The 23417-nt window shown below is 27.6% G+C and overlaps 1 protein-coding gene across 3 annotated transcripts in view; it reads right to left on the bottom strand.

The window, feature by feature from the left end:
• LOC107455600 (inverted formin-2) overlaps positions 1 to 23417 on the bottom strand; it is a 136586-nt gene that overhangs the window by 29814 nt on the left and 83355 nt on the right. For all 3 annotated transcript variants that reach the window (XM_087164499.1, XM_087164500.1, XM_087164494.1), the window contains exon 4: positions 3290 to 3449. In XM_087164499.1, coding sequence (XP_087020625.1) covers positions 3290 to 3449 — 160 coding nt within the window. The remainder of the gene's footprint in view (positions 1 to 3289; positions 3450 to 23417) is intronic.

The following is a 23417-nucleotide window of genomic DNA, read 5'->3' as shown; positions in this document are numbered from 1 at the left end:
CAATCTTATGAAAATGTTGGAAAAATAAATGGAATTATTCATGTTGTGCTTTAAAATTCTGTAAGATACATTTTTTTTTCATTTAAAGCATCTAATTATATGCAATATAGTGTTTTTATTTTTTTTATCATTTTTTTATTATTTTACTAATTTATATTTTTCTAAGAAGTATACTAATAAAATTTCACATATTTGAATTATAATTAGGCATTTCGCTATGTTCTCAATTTTATTTTAATTAAAGCATTTTTTTTAATTATAAATGAATGACAAAGAATAGCACATTTATTTTAAGAAAATATTTCTAAGATAAAATCTATATTTGAAATCAGATACTCGTTTCACATGCTTCTTTTTTTGGAATCGAGACAAGTAATTTCATTTAAGTTAAGGTGAACAGATTGTTCTAAGATTCGACCGACAAATTCGCAGGGTAAATAAAATGAAAATTTACCATAGAATATGAGGAGGTATAGTTTGTCTAAAGTAAGAACTCCCCTAGCGATTCATCTGGACCCTTGGCGGTGACTATTGTAGCGAGGTATAACTATTTCAAGATTATAAGCGGCGACTATGGTAGTGAGGTATAACTATTTCAAGTTTATTGTAGGGTATTCAGGACAAGTTTCGGCTCGGTCTGGTAGGCGAGAGAAAGGTAATCTTTTTCTTGTTAGCCCTAGAGTAAAGAGAAACTACCCTACCTAAAATGCGTCATTCCTGTCTCCATAGCATCAGACGGCCTCAGATTTTGTGGCTGAGGGAGTTCTTACCTTAGACAAACTACACTGAAGAGCCATTACATTATGACCACCCTCTATCTATAACAATGGGCTCGCCAAGGTTTTCATGGTTTCTCGCCCAGTAACAATGTTTTCACGGAGAACATTAGGACCCATGATCCGCATAGAACAATCCCTGACGTCTGTAAGTTACTTGAACGTAGTTGCAGACCAGGTTCACCCATTCATGGCAACAGTTTTTCCTGCGCGTGTTTACCAACAGAATAATGCACCATGTCATAAGGGTCGAATCGTCGCGGATTGGTTCGAGGAACATTCCAGTGATTTTCAAGTCATGTCTTGGCCCCCAAATTCACCTGACCTTAACCCAATAGAGTATTAGTGGTCCTACTTGGCAAACCAAATTCGTGCTAACCCTCGCAATGTGAGGGAATTGAAGGACCATTTGGTAAACGCTTGGTACCAGATACCTCAGACTACCTATCAGCACCTTGTGGAATCAATGCCACGGCGGGTGCTAGCAGTTTTGAGGGCTAAAGGTGGTCCTACATGTTATTAGCAGGGTGGTCATAATGTAATGGCTCTTCGGTGTATAAGCCACATTAAGAGGATGAAAATAGCACAGAATAAGTTTAGTATCTAAGAGACGAAAGGTGGAGGTCAGTTGAGCTGAGGGCGGATTTGTTATCGTTTTCTACCAACATCGAAGCTCACCTAGCATTTTTGCCTATCATAGTCGGGTAATCGTTTTTATATTGTTGTGGATAGTGCGATGACGTCAAAGGCTAGTTTCGAACATTTCCTGTACTAATTAATTAATTAAATCTTTCTATGGTAAGCATGCTTGTTACATATTATGTATTATTTTCCATGGAGAGGTCGAAATCTTCATGAGTTATTCACAATTTTTACCCTCTCAAAGTAGTTTTTGATTCCATGTTCTATAGTAAGTTTTGATCCTTTTGATACCTTCATCACCCCCCGGAATTTATTGGTCAAATTTTGAAACATCCAGTATGATGTTTCAGAACTAAAGTACAGAAAATAAGGCATTTTCAGTCATTTTAAAAATGCAGTTATGAAATGACATAAATTTTTTGACATGAATAATATTTGTTTAGATACTCCAATGACAGTTGAAACTTTTTTTACTGGCGTTGTGATTTTAGGGTGGATAACCATAAATGAATGTAAACTTAATTCAGAACATAAAAACTGAACCAGTTCTTTATATCATACAAAATATTTAAAGGTACAAAGAACATGCGATAGTGCCCAATAAAAGTTTATTAATAACTTAAATGAATATGGCGTATTAAATTAAAATTAGGTAACTAGCATAGTTTTAAAAAAAGAACTTAAACTCGGTCAATTCATGATAAAACTTTGAAAGTGTGTTTGAATCGTAGTATTCTATATTACCAAGAAAGGAACCCAAAGTGTCATTTACAAACGGAATTGTAAAGAATTATTCGAACGTAATTGTAAATTGTAAAGAATAGAAATTTCAATTTATGTTTCGCTTAATGTAGTTTTGGATTTCATTAAAAAAGTATGGTTGGTTTTAGCTTTTTAAAATGCAAAAAACAAAGTTTTCAACTTAAGAGAAGAAAAAAAAAGTCTTAAATTAGAGCAAACTTTTGCAGCCAACAGTGCTCTTCGTCTGTGGGAAAAATTCAACCTTTGTAATTTAATTAAAATAATTATAGTGATTTTTAGCAATTCAACATTTAATGATTGCTTCAAATCCACCAAAATAAATTTAATGTTAATTGCCACTTCCGGTGAACAGCTGGTCAGCCTTTTTAAATAAGAAGAATTTCAAGTATCTCAAGATTTAAAATCGCAGAGTCAAATATCAAAACAATTTTTAGCATAAACTCATATTGCACGAGTGAGACTGGCCTTAATTTTAACCTCGTATAAATTCGCGTTTTCAGACATTGGGTATCATAAAAGTGTGAAAAAAATATGATTTGGTTTCCTCTACATTAGAATAAATTTCTTTCAGACTTGTTTTCTGATTTTTAAAATTTTATGTAAAAAATTGAATTATCTGCTCATGGTCTAGATGCAGGTTGGCACCCTTGTCATTTTTGGATAAATAACAATTCAACCTTAAAATCAAACAACGCCTATTCCTATAAAATAAATAATTAAAAAAAACTGAAACGGTCAGATGTAACTTGATTAAAAATTTCATTCCCTTCAAAAATATACAAATTCAAAATAACAGTCAACGGTTTTTAAAGCGCTCAAAACAACGCCTATTTCATTTTTGAAAACAAATTACATCTTTCAGAAAGGTGCAATGACTCTCACCTCTGAAATTAAATTCTCAGAATCTGCTATTTTCACGGCCTCCCAGATAGATTGTTTTGTTAAATAATTGTATAAATAAAAACAATGAAAAAAAAAACACTGTGAGTAGTGAGAATGAAGGACGTAAGGGTGGTTTTTGAAGGGAGAAGAACAATGTTTATCTTTTGGATTTAAAGGGGAAAAAAAGGAGTTCTTTTTGTAGAATAAAGGAAGGAGTGGACACCCACCTAGAAATTCATTCCTGATGCGTATCCTGTCGTTGAGGGAGGCTGGGGATATGATGAGACAATTGACGAAGGCCACTAGGGCTGTCGTGTATTCTGCAACTTCAGAAGATTTCAGTTCTTCCACCACAAACTGGAACCGATATCGGCGCTTCTTCACACTCTGCAAAGAAATTTCAATGAAACCTTTCATTAAATTGCCACAAATACTTCCTTTAAGCAAATGTGAGAGCAGTTCTTTCTCTTTGCCGGCATATAGAGTCTTTAACTTTTAAGCAAGCGCAAGTGCTGATTTACTTAATCAAGCAATAGATGTCTTATCGTAAATAAAGACACTGCTTTCTTTTTCCAGAAGATTTTTTTTAAATGCACATGCGCTTTTCAAATGAACTACTTAAATACTCATATCTTGCACAGTTTTTAACAAATTTTCTTTAAATTTTAAAGCAATAATTTTGCAATTAATTTTAAATTGCTCCAAAAATTTTGTTAAATTATATTAAATATTCTTAAAGTTATATCAAATAAAAAAAAATTTATTATTTTTTTTATAGAAATGTCCATATTTCCTTAAATATTTAAGCTAGGTTTACAAAATTTTATAGAATTATTTTAAATAACAACCAAAGTAATTGATTCACGTTACAAGCTCATTGCATAATTTTCTGACATAGGGTATTAAAAAATACTTGTTTTCTTTGATAATTTATTGTCGGTCTCTCAAATCTTATTGCTAAGTAAGAAAAACACCTCTAAAGTTAAAAAATAGCTTGCTAAGTATTTCTAGAAAATTTTATTAAAAACAATGTAAATTGCTCAGTAAATTGCTGCTGAACAAGAAAGTTTACTAGAACACTGTAAAAAAAGATCAAAAATGTGTCCAATATGAGCCGAATTTGAAAGAAATACTGATTGAAAATGCTAGTTCTCCCTGAACTTGGGTGTACAATTATTGTGGTTAGAGCATCTTATTACGAACTGGAAGTTCCTTCTATCGGAAGTTAACGATGACAACTCTTTCACACATTTCTCTCTTTTAATCACTTTTGAGAGTTGAGACTATGCATTTCGCTCAAAAATGCATAGCCGCAAAAGTGATTTGAGTCATAGCGCTCAAAAGTCATATGCTTTATACATTTTCTCTATTTAAATTTTGATCAATATTTGATTCAAATTCGACGAATATTTGTTTCAGAGATAATTTGACACATTTTTGCTCAATTTTTAGAAATTCTTTATTACAGTACACTTAATTGATAATATCAGTTTTATTTTGCATTAACGATTATTATTTGAAATCATGCTTTTTCTTTTAAATACTTTACAATTTATTTTAATTTAATCATTTTTAAACGAAAACAATTAAACTATTTCAAAATAGCTATTTGTTTTTCATTGAATGATAATTAGCTAAATCAGTAGCAGTTTTAAATCTTAAGAATGCATGTTTTTTTAAAATTTCTCATATTAGAATATTTGTGGAATAAACATTTTCCGCAATTTAATCTTGAGTAATAAAAAAGGAATTGGAAAAAAAAAATTTAAAAAATTTTTGATAAAACAAACTTAAGTTTTTTTTAAAAATATTTTTATTGCATTCGTTGAGTTTATAAGTCTAAAATAAGTCCTCATAAATTTTTAATATTTGAATATGAAATTATGTATTCCAGAATATTCTTTAGGTTATAAGAAAATATTTATTAAAATTTGATAAAATGAACTTGAAGTACTAAGTTCTTTTTAAAAAAAATCCTTTATCGTTTGCACTGCAATGTAGAAGTACAAACGATAACGATTAAGTATTATTTTATAAAACGATTAAGTATTATTTTTAAAACGATTAAGTATTATTTTATAAAACGATTAAGTATTATGAGTAGTAAGGGCCGCGATATAGGGGACGGAAGTGACGTCATCATAGAAAGTCAACGGGAGCTTATTTCTACCCCAACCGGAAGTTGCTTATTTCTGCCCGCCTACAACCGGATGTTGCTTATTTCTGCCCGTATACTTATTTCTGCCCGCCTGAAACTTCGTCTGCAGCGTCATGGGGAGCTTATTTCTTTTTTTTTTCTTAAGCCTAATATATTTTTAGTTTCGGTTTCTGTTTTTAATTTAGTTTCGTTTTTTTAAATATTATTTAATTTATTAGTTTTTTGAGGGTGGCAACACTTATTATTTCAATATTAGTTTTTAAGGATGGCAACACTTAGAAACTTTGTTATTTGGGATAGAAATTGTGTATTATGAAGTAATGACGTCATCTTTTATTACATAACAAATATCATACACATGCTTTTGATCTAGTGGCGCCATCTATGTGGGAATAAAATGACTTTAAATCTATTTTAATATTTAAATCTGTTTTAATATTATTTATTAAATATAATTAAGGCTGAGGATCGAACTCGCGCCATTAAAAAGCCTTCGTGGGTCAGTAGTTGGATATCATAACCACTGACCCACGAATGCTTGGTTAGATATGTGTTAATAAGTTTAACTTTTGTATTCTGAACACGTGTATAAATGAAAAGGATTTGATAACGATATCATCCTACTGTTTCATCGATATATTTTTCACTTAACCTTTTGACAGTTATTAAATAATTATTTCTGCCCCTCTTAATGTTATTATAACTTTCTCTGGATGGCAACGGTACTGACCATACACGTGTTGAGGTTAAGGACGTTTTTAAATCAATGAATATTATTTTTATAAGATTAGATATTTATCAATTAAATATACAATTGCAGATTTTATTTTATAACCGTCGCTCGTATATACGGCTATCAATATTGTCTTTGTCATTATTGAACCCAGAAGACAAGAGAACCCCTAGATCTTGAGACAATACATGTCTTCGAAGTGGACTTTGTGAGTACCCATGTTATATGAATAGGAAAGCCACGAAAACCTCCTACGCTTAGTCCGACGACAAAAAGTGGGCTTGGCTTTGTTAACCAGTATCCTGTGAATGTACAGAGATCAGAGTAAAAACTTAAGGTTTTACTTTAAAAAACTAGAAATTTTTTACAAAAATAAAATTATTTTCTTAAGAGATAGATATTATTTTTACAAAAAATAAAAATATTAGAAAGTTACCCTCAATAGTAAAGATATTTTCTGAAAATTGGAAAATGTTTATAAAAAGTTTGAAATATTTTTTACAAAACTAGGATATTTTTTACAAAAAGCAAACATATTGAACTAAAAGATAGAAAATTTTCATAAAAATAGGAAATATTTTCTGAAATGTAAAAATTTTTTTTTAGAAAAATAAAAATATTTTCTGAAAAGGACTTTGTGAGTACCCATGTTATATGAGGAGGAAAACCACGAAAACCTTCTACACTTAGTATGACGACAAGTACGGGACTTGGCTTCGTTGAATGCTTCATCGTTTTGAAAAAATACTAACATAAATAGTAGTTATATTACGCAATCACACTAATGATGAAAATATGAATATGATATTAGCAATGAATGGTTGTTAGTTGAAAACTGAACAGATGCCTTTGATTTCACTTAATTTTTAGTTTTGCAAGAACTCCACCACATATTAATATAGATATTTAAGAAATATAAATTTTATTAGTTTTCTATAAATCATTTATGAAACAAATTATTATCTAATTAAAAACTAATATATATATATATATATATATATATCAATATATCTACGGTGTTTATTCAATCATATTTTTATTAAAATAAATACATTAATAACTTTAATTTTATTTTCTATTAGAAAATGAGTAACGACATATTTAATATCGAGTTATATAAAGTTAATATCGTTTTTTTTTTTCGAAAATCAATTTTTCAATCAATTTATCAATAAATTTTTTTTTCGAAAAAAAAAAACGATATTAACTTTTAAGAACTTAACAATTTTAAAAAAATAATCCTTTTCTGTAGAATACTTTAACTTTTTTTAATCATTCATTGAGTTAATGTAGTATGATATTCAAGTAGCGTTTTATTTTACTTTGTAGATATGTGAAATATGTGGAAAAATAGACACGCGTAAAAAGAATATGGTTCAACATTTGAAAATTCACTCAAATGAAAAAGACTTTAAATGTCGTTTATGTGATAAGAGATTTAATCGAAAGTGTAACTTGAGTAGACATTTAAAAACTCATGAAAAATCGAGAAACTTTTGAATGTGAAGAATGTAAAGAGATCTTTCTCGAAATGATAATTTAAAGAGACACTTACTGACTCATTTAGTTTCGCATAAGTTTAATTTGTGTAGTGAATATTTTAAGTTAAAATCTGATTTACTCAATCATATCCGATCCATTCACACACCGTCTTGTTCAAGAAAAAAAAAAGATAGATCATTCCACAAATAACAATAAAAAGATGAAAAAAAATTGTGAAAATGGATTGGAAGTGTTTAAGAAAGAGACAACGAGAATTAGGAAACTATGAAGTTGTAATCAAGACCCACAAATCTCAAACTTTTTGGAAAGTTTTTTCGGCTAATTCATAGAGATGGGAGTCTGGATGGAGGATGAACTTTGTAGAAAGTAGTATTTAAATATGGGTCCTTGTCCCGCACTCTGAATGGTTCATAGAACCAACGGATTCTTCTGCCTTTATGAATTAAAATTAATGTTAAAATGATTTTATAGAAAATATTTATTGATCTAACTTAAAGTAATCATCTTAAAATCTTATCGAACTAGGAAATAATGTAGCATTTTTATTTCTTTTTAACAAAATTTTCTATTTTTTCAAAAAAATATGCATGTTTTTGCAAAAATTTTCTCTTCTAAGAAAATATTTTTACTTTTTGTTAAAAATTTGCTAGTTTTATAAAAATATTTCAAACTTTTTACAGAATTTTCAATCTTTTAAGAATGACCCTTTTTCGAAATGATAATTTAAAGAGACACTTACTGACTCATTTAGTTTCGCATAAGTTTAATTTGTGTAGTGAATATTTTAAGTTAAAATCTGATTTACTCAATCATATCTGATCCATTCACACACCGTCTTGTTCAAGAAAAAAGAAAGATCATTCCACAAATAACAATAAAAAGATGAAAAAAATTGTGAAAATGAAATTGGAAGTGTTTAAGAAAGAGACAACGAGAATTAGGAAAAGTTTTTTCTGCTAATTCATAGAGATAGGAGTATGGATGAATTTTGTAGAAAGTAGTATTTAAATATGGGTCCTTGTCCCACACTCTGAATAGTTCATTGAACCAACGGATTTTCCTGCCTTTATGATTTAAAATTAATGTTTAAATGATTTTATAGAAAATATTTATTGATCTAACTCAGGGGTCCCCAACCTTTTTGTACCTAAGAGCAAATACCAGAATATCGGTCGAGTGGCGGGCACCATTTATTTTTTCAAGATAAATTTATAGTTGGTAGACATAGGAAATAATATACACTGCATGTAATGCACAAAAAATTTGATTTAACATATGAATATAATTAGTATTAATATACTTGATTAAAATAAATTATTACGAAATTGCTTGAAAAACATACAAAGTATAAGAGTTCATATATTCAATTCGCGAGTGGTCAGCTATATTTTGCTTTGTGCTTATATCTGTGGGAATGGAGATCCTTTTCCTGGCGATTTCTATTTTGGTTAGGTTTATCATCCATATTGAGAAAGCAAAACAAATTACATAACATTTTATGGGAAAATTGAAAACGGAAATATTTTATTGTTGGGCACAAGTAGCGGGCGCATCTAAACCGTTCGAAGGGCGCCATGGTGCCCGCGGGCATAGGGTTGGGGACCCCTGATCTAACTTAAAGTGATCATCTTAAAATCTTAACGAGCTAGGAAATAATGTAGCATTTTTATTTCTTTTTAACAAAATTTTATATTTTTTTCAGAAAATATTACAATATATATGTTTTATGAATATATGTTTTTGCAAAAAATTTTCTCTTTTAAGAAAATATTTTAACTTCTTGTTAAAAATTTGCCAGTTTTATAAAAATATTTCAAACTTTTTAACAAAATTTTCTACCTTTTTAATAAAATATTTATGTTTCTTACAAAAAATTTTCTCTTTTAAGAAAATATTTTTACTTTTTGTTAAAAATTTGCCAGTTTTATAAAAATATTTCAAACCTTTTGACAAAATTTTCTATCTTTTAATAAAATATTTATGTTTCTTACAACAAATTTTTTCTTTTAAGAAATTATTTTAACTTTTTGCTAAAAGTTTGCTAGTTTTATAAAAATATTTCTAACTTTTTAATAAAATTTTCTATCTTTTAAGAAAAATATTTATGTTTTTACAAAAAATTTTCTCTTTTAAGAAAATATTTCAAACGTTTTAACGAAATTTTCTATTTTATCAGAAAATATTCATGTTTTTACAAAAAATTTGTATTTTAAGAAAATATTTTAACTCTTTGTTAAACATTTTCTATCTTTTAAGAAAATATTTATGTTTTTACAAAAAAATTTCTCTTTTAAGAAAATATTTTTTATTTTTTGTTAAAAATTTGTTAGTTTAATAAAAATATTTATGTTTTTGCAAATAAAACTTCTAGTTTGACAGAAAATTCCACATATTTTTCTGAAACTTTTTGTATGAATTATTAAAGAGTGCAATTTTTTCTTGATAATATAAACTTTTTTACATGTGAAAATGCTCAATAAAGACAAAATATATTTTAATAAAATAAATAACATTTTATTCAAAGTTTCATCCAACCACTTCTGCGAGCATACATCATATGTTTCTTAACAATTTTCTGAGAAATAGTTGTATTCCCACGTTCTATAACAATTATGAAGCACTATGTTATACTTTTTATTATGCCTAATTGATAAAATGTGGATAAACCCCAAATGTCCCGGACAGACATTATCTTTGTAAAATTATGTGCGAAAATCGATAACATGGCTCTCCCAAGTTCTGTAATCAGTATCCGTTAAAGGTTATATACTTTTGAATTTACTCGTATTTTCAAAATAAAGTAAGTTATTTGCATTATTATAATATTAAATAATAATAAAATGAATATGTTTTGAATATAAGTGAATTTAAAACGGCAAAAATTTGCATTACATGTTTCTTAGATTTAAAACAATTTATTTGAAATTTTAAGTAAATAAATATGTCGTTACTCATTTTCTAATAGAAAATAAAATTAAAGTTATTAATGTATTTATTTTAATAAAAATATGATTGAATAAACACCGTAGATATATTGATATATATATATATATATATTAGTTTTTAATTAGATAATAATTTGTTTCATAAATGATTTATAGAAAACTAATAAAATTTATATTTCTTAAATATCTATATTAATATGTGTTGGAGTTCTTGCAAAACTAAAAATTAAGTGAAATCAAAGGCATCTGTTCAGTTTTCAACTAACAACCATTCATTGCTAATATCATATTCATATTTTCATCATTAGTGTGATTGCGTAATATAACTACTATTTATGTTAGTATTTTTTCAAAACGATGAAGCATTCAATGAAGCCAAGTCCCGTACTTGTCGTCATACTAAGTGTAGAAGGTTTTCGTGGTTTTCCTCCTCATATAACATGGGTACTCACAAAGTCCTTTTCAGAAAATATTTTTATTTTTCTAAAAAAAATTTTTTACATTTCAGAAAATATTTCCTATTTTTATGAAAATATTCTATCTTTTAGTTCAATATTTTTGCTTTTTGTAAAAAATATCCTAGTTTTGTAAAAAATATTTCAAACTTTTTATAAACATTTTCCAATTTTCAGAAAATATTTTTACTATTGAGAGTAACTTTCTAATATTTTTATTTTTGTAAAAATAATATCTATCTTTTAAGAAAATAATTTTATTTTTGTAAAAAATTTCTAGTTTTTTAAAGTAAAACCTTAAGTTTTTACTCTGATCTCTGTACATTCACAGGATACTGGTTAACAAAGCCAAGCCCACTTCTTGTCGTCGGACTAAGCGTAGGAGGTTTTCGTGGCTTTCCTATTCATATAACATGGGTACTCACAAAGTCCACTTCGAAGACATGTATTGTCTCAAGATCTAGGGGTTCTCTTGTCTTCTGGGTTCAATAATGACAAAGACTATATTGATAGCCGTATATACGAGCGACGGTTATAAAATAAAATCTGCAATTGTATATTTAATTGATAAATATCTAATCTTATAAAAATAATATTCATTGATTTAAAAACGTCCTTAACCTCAACACGTGTATGGTCAGTACCGTTGCCATCCAGAGAAAGTTATAATAACATTAAGAGGGGCAGAAATAATTATTTAATAACTGTCAAAAGGTTAAGTGAAAAATATATCGATGAAACAGTAGGATGATATCGTTATCAAATCCTTTTCATTTATACACGTGTTCAGAATACAAAAGTTAAACTTATTAACACATGTCTAACCAAGCATTCGTGGGTCAGTGGTTATGATATCCAACTACTGACCCACGAAGGCTTTTTAATGGCGCGAGTTCGATCCTCAGCCTTAATTATATTTAATAAATAATATTAAAACAGATTTAAATATTAAAATAGATTTAAAGTCATTTTATTCCCACATAGATGGCGCCACTAGATCAAAAGCATGTGTATGATATTTGTTATGTAATAAAAGATGACGTCATTACTTCATAATACACAATTTCTATCCCAAATAACAAAGTTTCTAAGTGTTGCCATCCTTAAAAACTAATATTGAAATAATAAGTGTTGCCACCCTCAAAAAACTAATAAATTAAATAATATTTAAAAAAACGAAACTAAATTAAAAACAGAAACCGAAACTAAAAATATATTAGTCTTAAGAAAAAAAAGAAATAAGCTCCCCATGACGCTGCAGACGAAGTTTCAGGCGGGCAGAAATAAGTATACGGGCAGAAATAAGCAACATCCGGTTGTAGGCGGGCGGAAATAAGCTCCCGTTGACTTTCCATGATGACGTCACTTCCGTCCCCTATATCGCGGCCCTTACTACTATTATGTCATTAAAAAATTATTTATGTAATTATTTGAATAGAATAAAAATATTATTTTATTCTATTTAACAGAATAAGAATAACGTTTCAAAAAATCCTATAAAGTATCTGGCAGTTTTCTGAAAAATGTCGAGCGGCTGTTAGAGATATAAGTTTCATTTAAAACTATGTGGCAAAAACATTTCTATCCTGCAATTCTTTCGGATGTCTATAGTCTGGTAAAATTAAAAGAAAAAGTGTCTTGACTTTTTTTCCTGAGCAGAAAAAAAGCATTCCTTTCCAGCATTTCTATCATTCATTTCTTTCAAAGAACATTCTTCTTTTTTAACTAGCTTCTATTGCGACAAATAAAACAAAGATATTTCTCTGTAAAAAATTTAAGTGAATTAAATTCAATTTGTCACTGCTATTTTGACCCTATTTATTTCTCGTTGTTGCTTAATTCCCAGTGTTTTTATTGTGTGATAAAATGAAAGAAATTACTTATTTTGTCGTGTTGACATTTTCACTTATTGTGTAATTTTTTATTAAGAAGGCAAAGAAATGATCCTATTATTTATTCTTTAACATGTTTCGAATTAATTGTACTGACTTACACATGTTTTCAGTTAAGTAAAAACATAAATTACTTTCCTTTTAAACTAACAAGAATGACAAATCTTAAAAGTATTTCTGCTTTATTTGCCTAAATTGATTAAAATCCTCATTTAAAATAATAAATTATGCATGTATAGAACAAAATTTGTATTACATGCGTGAAATTTGTATCACTTATAAGTTAAGATGCTTTTACTTTACATGTTAATATTCTTAAGAAACTGCTAATTCGTATCACATACATATATAAATTAGGATGCTTTTACTTTACAAGTTAAATTTTTTTTAAAGACTGCTAAAACTTTTAGATGTTGAATTTGAAGAAAATTGTGTCGCTTAGATACATAAACAAATAGTTTAATATTATAACGATTTTATTAATGAGTTTAGTAATTTAATAAACCCAGCACAAAACGCTGAAACTGAACTGTCGGAAAAATTAAATAAAATGACGTCACTTCTAGGGAAAAAACTAGAAATTCAGAAATCACGATATATTTAATTTACATTTTTTCCATTATCTATTTCCTATTATAGTTTTTGTTTATTTCTTTTTATTATAACCTGATTTTTAAAATCAACCAAAAATGGTGATTATCAACCTAAAAGAAAAATCACCTTTTAAGAGCGAGATTAAGTTTTTTTTTCTCTCAGTAGCTAAATAAAGTTCAAGATCAAAAATTTTTTATATATTTATTAAAAATTGTTAACTTCATATGTTCGAGACCTAAAATTGTTATCTTTATATGTTTATTTTTCTGTATTATTAGTATTAGTATTAAAATTATTGTTCTTTAATTATTTTTATTATTATTATTATATTTATTATTATATTTATTATTATTATTATATTTATTATTATATTTATTATTATTATTATATTTATTATTATTATTATATTTATTATTATATTTATTATTATTATTATATTTATTATTATATTTATTATTATTATTATATTTATTATTATTATTATATTTATTATTATATTTATTATTATTATTATATTTATTATTATCATTATATTTATTATTATTATTATATTATTATTATTTTTATTATTATATTATTATATTTATTATTATTATTATTATTATTATATTATTATATTTATTATTATTATTATATTTATTATTATATTATTATTATTATATTATTATATTTATTATTATTATTATATTTATTATTATTATATTATTATTATTACGTTTATTATTTTTATATTTATTATTATCATATTTATTATATTTATTATTATTTAACTATTATTATTAACATAGTTTTTATAGTATAATTATTATTGGAATCTTGTTGATACATGTTTAATCGTTAAATGTTAATTTTTAAAAAATTATATCAAGAAGGTACATATAGACAAATAATTTAATATTCTAACAATTTTATTAAAGAGTTTAATAAATCCAGCACAAAACGTAGAAATTTGAACAGTCAGAAAATCAGTCAAAAAATTAAATTCGATGACTTCAGAAGAAAATACTAGAAAAATATAAATTATGAAATGTATTGCGATTTAAAAGTTTTTCGATCATCTACTTTTGGTTAAATATATTCACATCTAATGATTTCATTTTTAAATTGAGATGTTTTTTCATCTTAATAGAAAAATTCTCTTTTTAGAAGAGCAACTAAGTTTTTTCTTCTTCTCTCGATTACAAAACTAAGTTCAAAATCAGAAAGTTTGACATAAAAGTTACATAAGATGTCAAAAAAAAGTCTCAGCGTGAAGCTTTTTGAAGTCATTACACTTATAGGGAAGCAAAAAAAGACGCGTTGCAAAAAATGGTTTGGTAAGCGATCTATATTTCCTCCATTTACTTACAATGTAATAGAAATTTCCTTGTTAGGGAGGGTAAAGTTCAACCACCAACATTGTTATTAATGGAGCATTTTTTACTTAATTGAACTGTTATTGCAGATTAGTTTGATTTTGTCTGACCCCGCACGCTCTTCAGATGAGTACAATGCATTCAGTTAAAGTTCAAGTCTCAATCAGATGGATGACTTTATGAAAAGTAGTTTTTAAGTCATAATTGTTATGCAAGACACTATGCGCGTTGGAGGGAATGACTTTAAACGATAACTGTGTTTTTGAACTTAAGTTAATTGAAAAGTAAAAGCCTTTGCAATATAAGAAAAAGTCATAAATGCCTAAGAAGCTTAACCTAACATCGTGATAAGCTTAACCTAACATACATAATATTATTATCCTAATATAACGGATTTCACTGTCGGAGCTAGATCAACGGTTTCCAATCCGTAAATGATCAATCTTCTTTCGACGGAACCCCGAATAAGCTTGTATAAGGTTTAATGCCTGACAGTTGAATTCCCACTCCTGGAGCTGGATATAGTCTAGTTATAAATTTTATTTTAATGTATAAACATTAACCGAAAATGAATTAAATAGACCGAATTATGGTTTTCGTTGAAATGAAAAATAAAAAGAACTGTTATAAAAGTTGAAAACGGCTATTAGGGAAACATAGTTTATTAAGAAATTTTATTATTATTTTTTTTACTTTTTTATATATTTTTTTTAAAAAAAAACTTTGGTTTGAAAAGCGCGATGGGAAATACTAATGCAATATTATTGAAAAATGCGTGCCCTTTTCATAGTTAATTCAATATTTGGTTACTTGAGAAATTGTATATTTTTTTCCACAAAAGGTGCTGTTATTGTGTTAAAAAATATCGTAAAGGAAACATAAATGTTAAGTAATAAATAAAATATAGGTTGGATCTAAACATAACTGCTCGTTTCACACATAAATAACTTATTTTTACATATTTTTTAAAAAAAAAACTGTTTAAAAAAAAAAAAGAGTCCTCACTTTTGAAATCCCTTCAACTTCTCCACGAAAACCTTTTCCACGAAAAACAGTTCCCAAATACTGTCTTCAGAACAGTATTTGGGAACTGGTGAGTTAGAGCATGTATTATTGTCCTTATAAGATAAAAATCTTGGAATTTCAGAAATTGTGATTTAAAGTATTTATCACATAGGCTTAAAACATTGGCATATGTAAAAACTAAAATTCATGGACTTTATTTATTGTTAATGTTTATAATCATTATCAAAGAGCTTCGGTAAAAACTAGCGAAATTTTTGACGTTTTCATAGAGTCAGAAACACGGTAAATTTTACCATATTCTGGTGTTTTGGACTATAGTTTTTTTCTTATATGTTTTCGTAAATATGTTGGACGTTTTTGTTATGAATATATTTTGTTTATCAAAACATAGATCATTTACCCCAGGGCATCTAAAAATTTTTAAGGTGGGGGATCCCACAATATTTACGAAAACTTTGTGGGGCCCCTTAAGCTAAGCCCCTAATATACTAACGCAGTTTTACTTCATAAACTTGAACTTCTTAATTTTAAGTCATGTAACGTGATGAAAATTTTAAACAAGTAACAAACTTAAAAATATAATATATATTTACGTTATCGGTATTTTGTTTGCACCGCATACTCCAATATAGTCCCTGGCTAAATTATTAGACACACTATAAGATTCTATGTAAAATCTTAGTTATCAAATGATACTATACAGCTTTATTGTTTTTACGCGACTGAAACCGGTTTGCACTTGTTAACGTTCGTGTATCAATTGGTTAAATTGGATCATATATAATATAAATTCGACGATTGGATAAATTAAACGATATATTATATAAATATACAATTTTTATTATATCAGGTATTATATTACTATATTATAATAATTCAACCAAATTATTAGACGCAGTGTAGTTTTTTAATAATTACACGTTTTGAACGAGTTTATATGCAATATTTTTAGATTTAAACATACATGTAATGGGTTTTTATTCAGGAGATTTTTTATGTATTTCCTATTTGTATTTATTTTTAACGTATTGCATTATAATGTTGACCAATTGATACACGAACGTAAACAAGTGCTAACAGGTTTCAGCCGTTCAGAAACAATAAAGCTGTATAGTATGAACCTGATAATTAAGATTTTACACAGAATCTAAATGCGTCTAATAATTTATCCAAGGACTGTATATTCGTGGGGAAAAAAACTACGCATTCACAAAAACATATTCATAATAAACATTCCAATTTATTCATAGTGTATATATACTTAAAAAAAAACAACTTTAATTGTAATTTTTAACGCAGCGCAATCCTTAGCTTTAAAAAAAAATAATGATTCATTTAGATATGCCCGCTTTTATTCCGTACCATATCCATCTATCCATAAATCTCATTAGTTTCAGAACTTACAGAAATTTTGAGATCCAGAGCACAAGATAACACAACATCATACTAGTGAATTTGAAACTTGATAATTAAGATATAGTATCACCTGATAATTAAGATTTTACACAGAATCTAAAAGCGTCTAATAATTTGACCAACGACTTTGTATATTCGTGGGAAAAAACTACGCATTCGCAAAAACATATTCATAATAAACATTCCAATTTATTCATAAAGTAGATTTAAAAAAAAAACTACTTTATTTGTAATTTTTTACGCAACGCAATCCTTAGCTTTTCAAAAAAAAATGATTCATTTAGATATGCCCGCTTTTATTCTGTACCATATCCATCTATCCATAAATCTTATTAGTTTCAGAACTTACAGAAATTTTGAGATCCAGAGCGCAAGATAACACAACATCATACTAGTGAATTTGAAACTTGATAATTAAGATATAGTATCACCTGATAATTAAGATTTTACACAGAATCTAAAAGCGTCTAATAATTTGACCAACGACTTTGTATATTCGTGGGAAAAAACTACGCATTCGCAAAAACATATTCATAATAAACATTCCAATTTATTCATAAAGTAGATTTAAAAAAAAAACTACTTTATTTGTAATTTTTTACGCAACGCAATCCTTAGCTTTTCAAAAAAAAATGATTCATTTAGATATGCCCGCTTTTATTCTGTACCATATCCATCTATCCATAAATCTTATTAGTTTCAGAACTTACAGAAATTTTGAGATCCAGAGCGCAAGATAACACAACATCATACTAGTGAATTTGAAACTTGATAATTAAGATATAGTATCACCTGATAATTAAGATTTTACACAGAATCTAAAAGCGTCTAATAATTTGACCAACGACTTTGTATATTCGTGGGAAAAAACTACGCATTCGCAAAAACATATTCATAATAAACATTCCAATTTATTCATAGTGTATATATACTTAAAAAAAAACTACTTTAATTGTAATTTTTAACGCAGCGCAATCCTTAGCTTTAAAAAAAAATAATGATTCATTTAGATATGCCCGCTTTTATTCCGTACCATATCCATCTATCCATAAATCTCATTAGTTTCAGAACTTACAGAAATTTTGAGATCCAGAGCACAAGATAACACAACATCATACTAGTGAATTTGAAACTTGATAATTAAGATATAGTATCACCTGATAATTAAGATTTTACACAGAATCTAAAAGCGTCTAATAATTTGACCAACGACTTTGTATATTCGTGGGAAAAAACTACGCATTCGCAAAAACATAAGTAGTAAGGGCCGCGATATAGGGGACGGAAGTGACGTCATCATAGAAAGTCAACGGGAGCTTATTTCTACCCCAACCGGAAGTTGCTTATTTCTGCCCGCCTACAACCGGATGTTGCTTATTTCTGCCCGTATACTTATTTCTGCCCGCCTGAAACTTCGTCTGCAGCGTCATGGGGAGCTTATTTCTTTTTTTTTTCTTAAGCCTAATATATTTTAAGTTTTGGTTTCTGTTTTTAATTTAGTTTCGTTTTTTTAAATATTATTTAATTTATTAGTTTTTTGAGGGTGGCAACACTTATTATTTCAATATTAGTTTTTAAGGATGGCAACACTTAGAAACTTTGTTATTTGGGATAGAAATTGTGTATTATGAAGTAATGACGTCATCTTTTATTACATAACAAATATCATACACATGCTTTTGATCTAGTGGCGCCATCTATGTGGGAATAAAATGACTTTAAATCTATTTTAATATTTAAATCTGTTTTAATATTATTTATTAAATATAATTAAGGCTGAGGATCGAACTCGCGCCATTAAAAAGCCTTCGTGGGTCAGTAGTTGGATATCATAACCACTGACCCACGAATGCTTGGTTAGATATGTGTTAATAAGTTTAACTTTTGTATTCTGAACACGTGTATAAATGAAAAGGATTTGATAACGATATCATCCTACTGTTCATCGATATATTTTTCACTTAACCTTTTGACAGTTATTAAATAATTATTTCTGCCCCTCTTAATGTTATTATAACTTTCTCTGGATGGCAACGGTACTGACCATACACGTGTTGAGGTTAAGGACGTTTTTAAATCAATGAATATTATTTTTATAAGATTAGATATTTATCAATTAAATATACAATTGCAGATTTTATTTTATAACCGTCGCTCGTATATACGGCTATCAATATTGTCTTTGTCATTATTGAACCCAGAAGACAAGAGAACCCCTAGATCTTGAGACAATACATGTCTTCGAAGTGGACTTTGTGAGTACCCATGTTATATGAATAGGAAAGCCACGAAAACCTCCTACGCTTAGTCCGACGACAAAAAGTGGGCTTGGCTTTGTTAACCAGTATCCTGTGAATGTACAGAGATCAGAGTAAAAACTTAAGGTTTTACTTTAAAAAACTAGAAATTTTTTACAAAAATAAAATTATTTTCTTAAGAGATAGATATTATTTTTACAAAAAATAAAAATATTAGAAAGTTACCCTCAATAGTAAAGATATTTTCTGAAAATTGGAAAATGTTTATAAAAAGTTTGAAATATTTTTTACAAAACTAGGATTTTTTTACAAAAAGCAAACATATTGAACTAAAAGATAGAAAATTTTCATAAAAATAGGAAATATTTTCTGAAATGTAAAAAATTTTTTTTAGAAAAATAAAAATATTTTCTGAAAAGGACTTTGTGAGTACCCATGTTATATGAGGAGGAAAACCACGAAAACCTTCTACACTTAGTATGACGACAAGTACGGGACTTGGCTTCGTTGAATGCTTCATCGTTTTGAAAAAATACTAACATAAATAGTAGTTATATTACGCAATCACACTAATGATGAAAATATGAATATGATATTAGCAATGAATGGTTGTTAGTTGAAAACTGAACAGATGCCTTTGATTTCACTTAATTTTTAGTTTTGCAAGAACTCCACCACATATTAATATAGATATTTAAGAAATATAAATTTTATTAGTTTTCTATAAATCATTTATGAAACAAATTATTATCTAATTAAAAACTAATATATATATATATATATATATATATATATATCAATATATCTACGGTGTTTATTCAATCATATTTTTATTAAAATAAATACATTAATAACTTTAATTTTATTTTCTATTAGAAAATGAGTAACGACATATTTAATATCGAGTTATATAAAGTTAATATCGTTTTTTTTTTCGAAAATCAATTTTTCAATCAATTTATCAATAAATTTTTTTTTCGAAAAAAAAAACGATATTAACTTTTAAGAACTTAACAATTTTAAAAAAATAATCCTTTTCTGTAGAATACTTTAACTTTTTTTAATCATTCATTGAGTTAATGTAGTATGATATTCAAATAGCGTTTTATTTTACTTTGTAGATATGTGAAATATGTGGAAAAATAGACACGCGTAAAAAGAATATGGTTCAACATTTGAAAATTCACTCAAATGAAAAAGACTTTAAATGTCGTTTATGTGATAAGAGATTTAATCGAAAGTGTAACTTGAGTAGACATTTAAAAACTCATGAAAAATCGAGAAACTTTTGAATGTGAAGAATGTAAAGAGATCTTTCTCGAAATGATAATTTAAAGAGACACTTACTGACTCATTTAGTTTCGCATAAGTTTAATTTGTGTAGTGAATATTTTAAGTTAAAATCTGATTTACTCAATCATATCCGATCCATTCACACACCGTCTTGTTCAAGAAAAAAAAAAAGATAGATCATTCCACAAATAACAATAAAAAGATGAAAAAAAATTGTGAAAATGGATTGGAAGTGTTTAAGAAAGAGACAACGAGAATTAGGAAACTATGAAGTTGTAATCAAGACCCACAAATCTCAAACTTTTTGGAAAGTTTTTTCGGCTAATTCATAGAGATGGGAGTCTGGATGGAGGATGAACTTTGTAGAAAGTAGTATTTAAATATGGGTCCTTGTCCCGCACTCTGAATGGTTCATAGAACCAACGGATTCTTCTGCCTTTATGAATTAAAATTAATGTTAAAATGATTTTATAGAAAATATTTATTGATCTAACTTAAAGTAATCATCTTAAAATCTTATCGAACTAGGAAATAATGTAGCTTCTAGGAAATAATGTAGAAGAATTTGAAACTTGATAATTAAGATATAGTATCACCTGATAATTAAGATTTTACACAGAATCTAAAAGCGTCTAATAATTTGACCAACGACTTTGTATATTCGTGGGAAAAAACTACGCATTCGCAAAAACATATTCATAATAAACATTCCAATTTATTCATAGTGTATATATACTTAAAAAAAAACTACTTTAATTGTAATTTTTAACGCAGCGCAATCCTTAGCTTTAAAAAAAAATAATGATTCATTTAGATATGCCCGCTTTTATTCCGTACCATATCCATCTATCCATAAATCTCATTAGTTTCAGAACTTACAGAAATTTTGAGATCCAGAGCACAAGATAACACAACATCATACTAGTGAATTTGAAACTTGATAATTAAGATATAGTATCACCTGATAATTAAGATTTTACACAGAATCTAAAAGCGTCTAATAATTTGACCAACGACTTTGTATATTCGTGGGGAAAAAAACTACGCATTCACAAAAACATATTCATAATAAACATTCCAATTTATTCATAGTGTATATATACTTAAAAAAAAACTACTTTAATTGTAATTTTTAACGCAGCGCAATCCTTAGCTTTAAAAAAAAATAATGATTCATTTAGATATGCCCGCTTTTATTCCGTACCATATCCATCTATCCATAAATCTCATTAGTTTCAGAACTTACAGAAATTTTGAGATCCAGAGCACAAGATAACACAACATCATACTAGTGAATTTGAAACTTGATAATTAAGATATAGTATCACCTGATAATTAAGATTTTACACAGAATCTAAAAGCGTCTAATAATTTGACCAACGACTTTGTATATTCGTGGGGAAAAAAACTACGCATTCACAAAAACATATTCATAATAAACATTCCAATTTATTCATAGTGTATATATACTTAAAAAAAAACTACTTTAATTGTAATTTTTAACGCAGCGCAATCCTTAGCTTTAAAAAAAAATAATGATTCATTTAGATATGCCCGCTTTTATTCCGTACCATATCCATCTATCCATAAATCTCATTAGTTTCAGAACTTACAGAAATTTTGAGATCCAGAGCGCAAGATAACACAACATCATACTAGTGAATTTGAAACTTGATAATTAAGATATAGTATCACCTGATAATTAAGATTTTACACAGAATCTAAAAGCGTCTAATAATTTGACCAACGACTTTGTATATTCGTGGGAAAAAACTACGCATTCGCAAAAACATATTCATAATAAACATTCCAATTTATTCATAAAGTAGATTTAAAAAAAAAACTACTTTATTTGTAATTTTTTACGCAACGCAATCCTTAGCTTTTCAAAAAAAAATGATTCATTTAGATATGCCCGCTTTTATTCTGTACCATATCCATCTATCCATAAATCTTATTAGTTTCAGAACTTACAGAAATTTTGAGATCCAGAGCGCAAGATAACACAACATCATACTAGTGAATTTGAAACTTGATAATTAAGATATAGTATCACCTGATAATTAAGATTTTACACAGAATCTAAAAGCGTCTAATAATTTGACCAACGACTTTGTATATTCGTGGGAAAAAACTACGCATTCGCAAAAACATATTCATAATAAACATTCCAATTTATTCATAAAGTAGATTTAAAAAAAAAACTACTTTATTTGTAATTTTTTACGCAACGCAATCCTTAGCTTTTCAAAAAAAAATGATTCATTTAGATATGCCCGCTTTTATTCTGTACCATATCCATCTATCCATAAATCTTATTAGTTTCAGAACTTACAGAAATTTTGAGATCCAGAGCGCAAGATAACACAACATCATACTAGCGAATTTGAAACTGCATTGCCTGCTCTTTTAATCTCACTGATATAATTGCAAGTTTCGGTACGAGTTCATCAAAGGGGCCTGGAATTTGGAATAACTGTTCTTTTTTTTCCCTTCTTTCAAATAATGATGACTTAAGTGGTTCCTTATTATGATGCATTTCTCGAATGTGCGGCTTGTCTCCAGTAGGTATGATTTATTACATTTCTCATCCGCTACCGATGCGTATACCACCCTGCTTGCCCTGAATTTTATTATTTCTTATTTTTTCTTCTTCTTCTTTTAAATTAAAGGACGTCTCCCTGTTCGAAGCCTGTTGTGACGGATGCAGCTGCGAAGGAAGAGGCC

The sequence above is a fragment of the Parasteatoda tepidariorum genome, chromosome 1, assembly GCF_982258835.1.
Source record: "Parasteatoda tepidariorum strain Cologne lab strain chromosome 1, Ptep-v5.0, whole genome shotgun sequence".
Lineage (NCBI taxonomy): Eukaryota > Metazoa > Arthropoda > Arachnida > Araneae > Theridiidae > Parasteatoda > Parasteatoda tepidariorum.
This window is presented reverse-complemented; position numbering and strand designations above follow the sequence as displayed.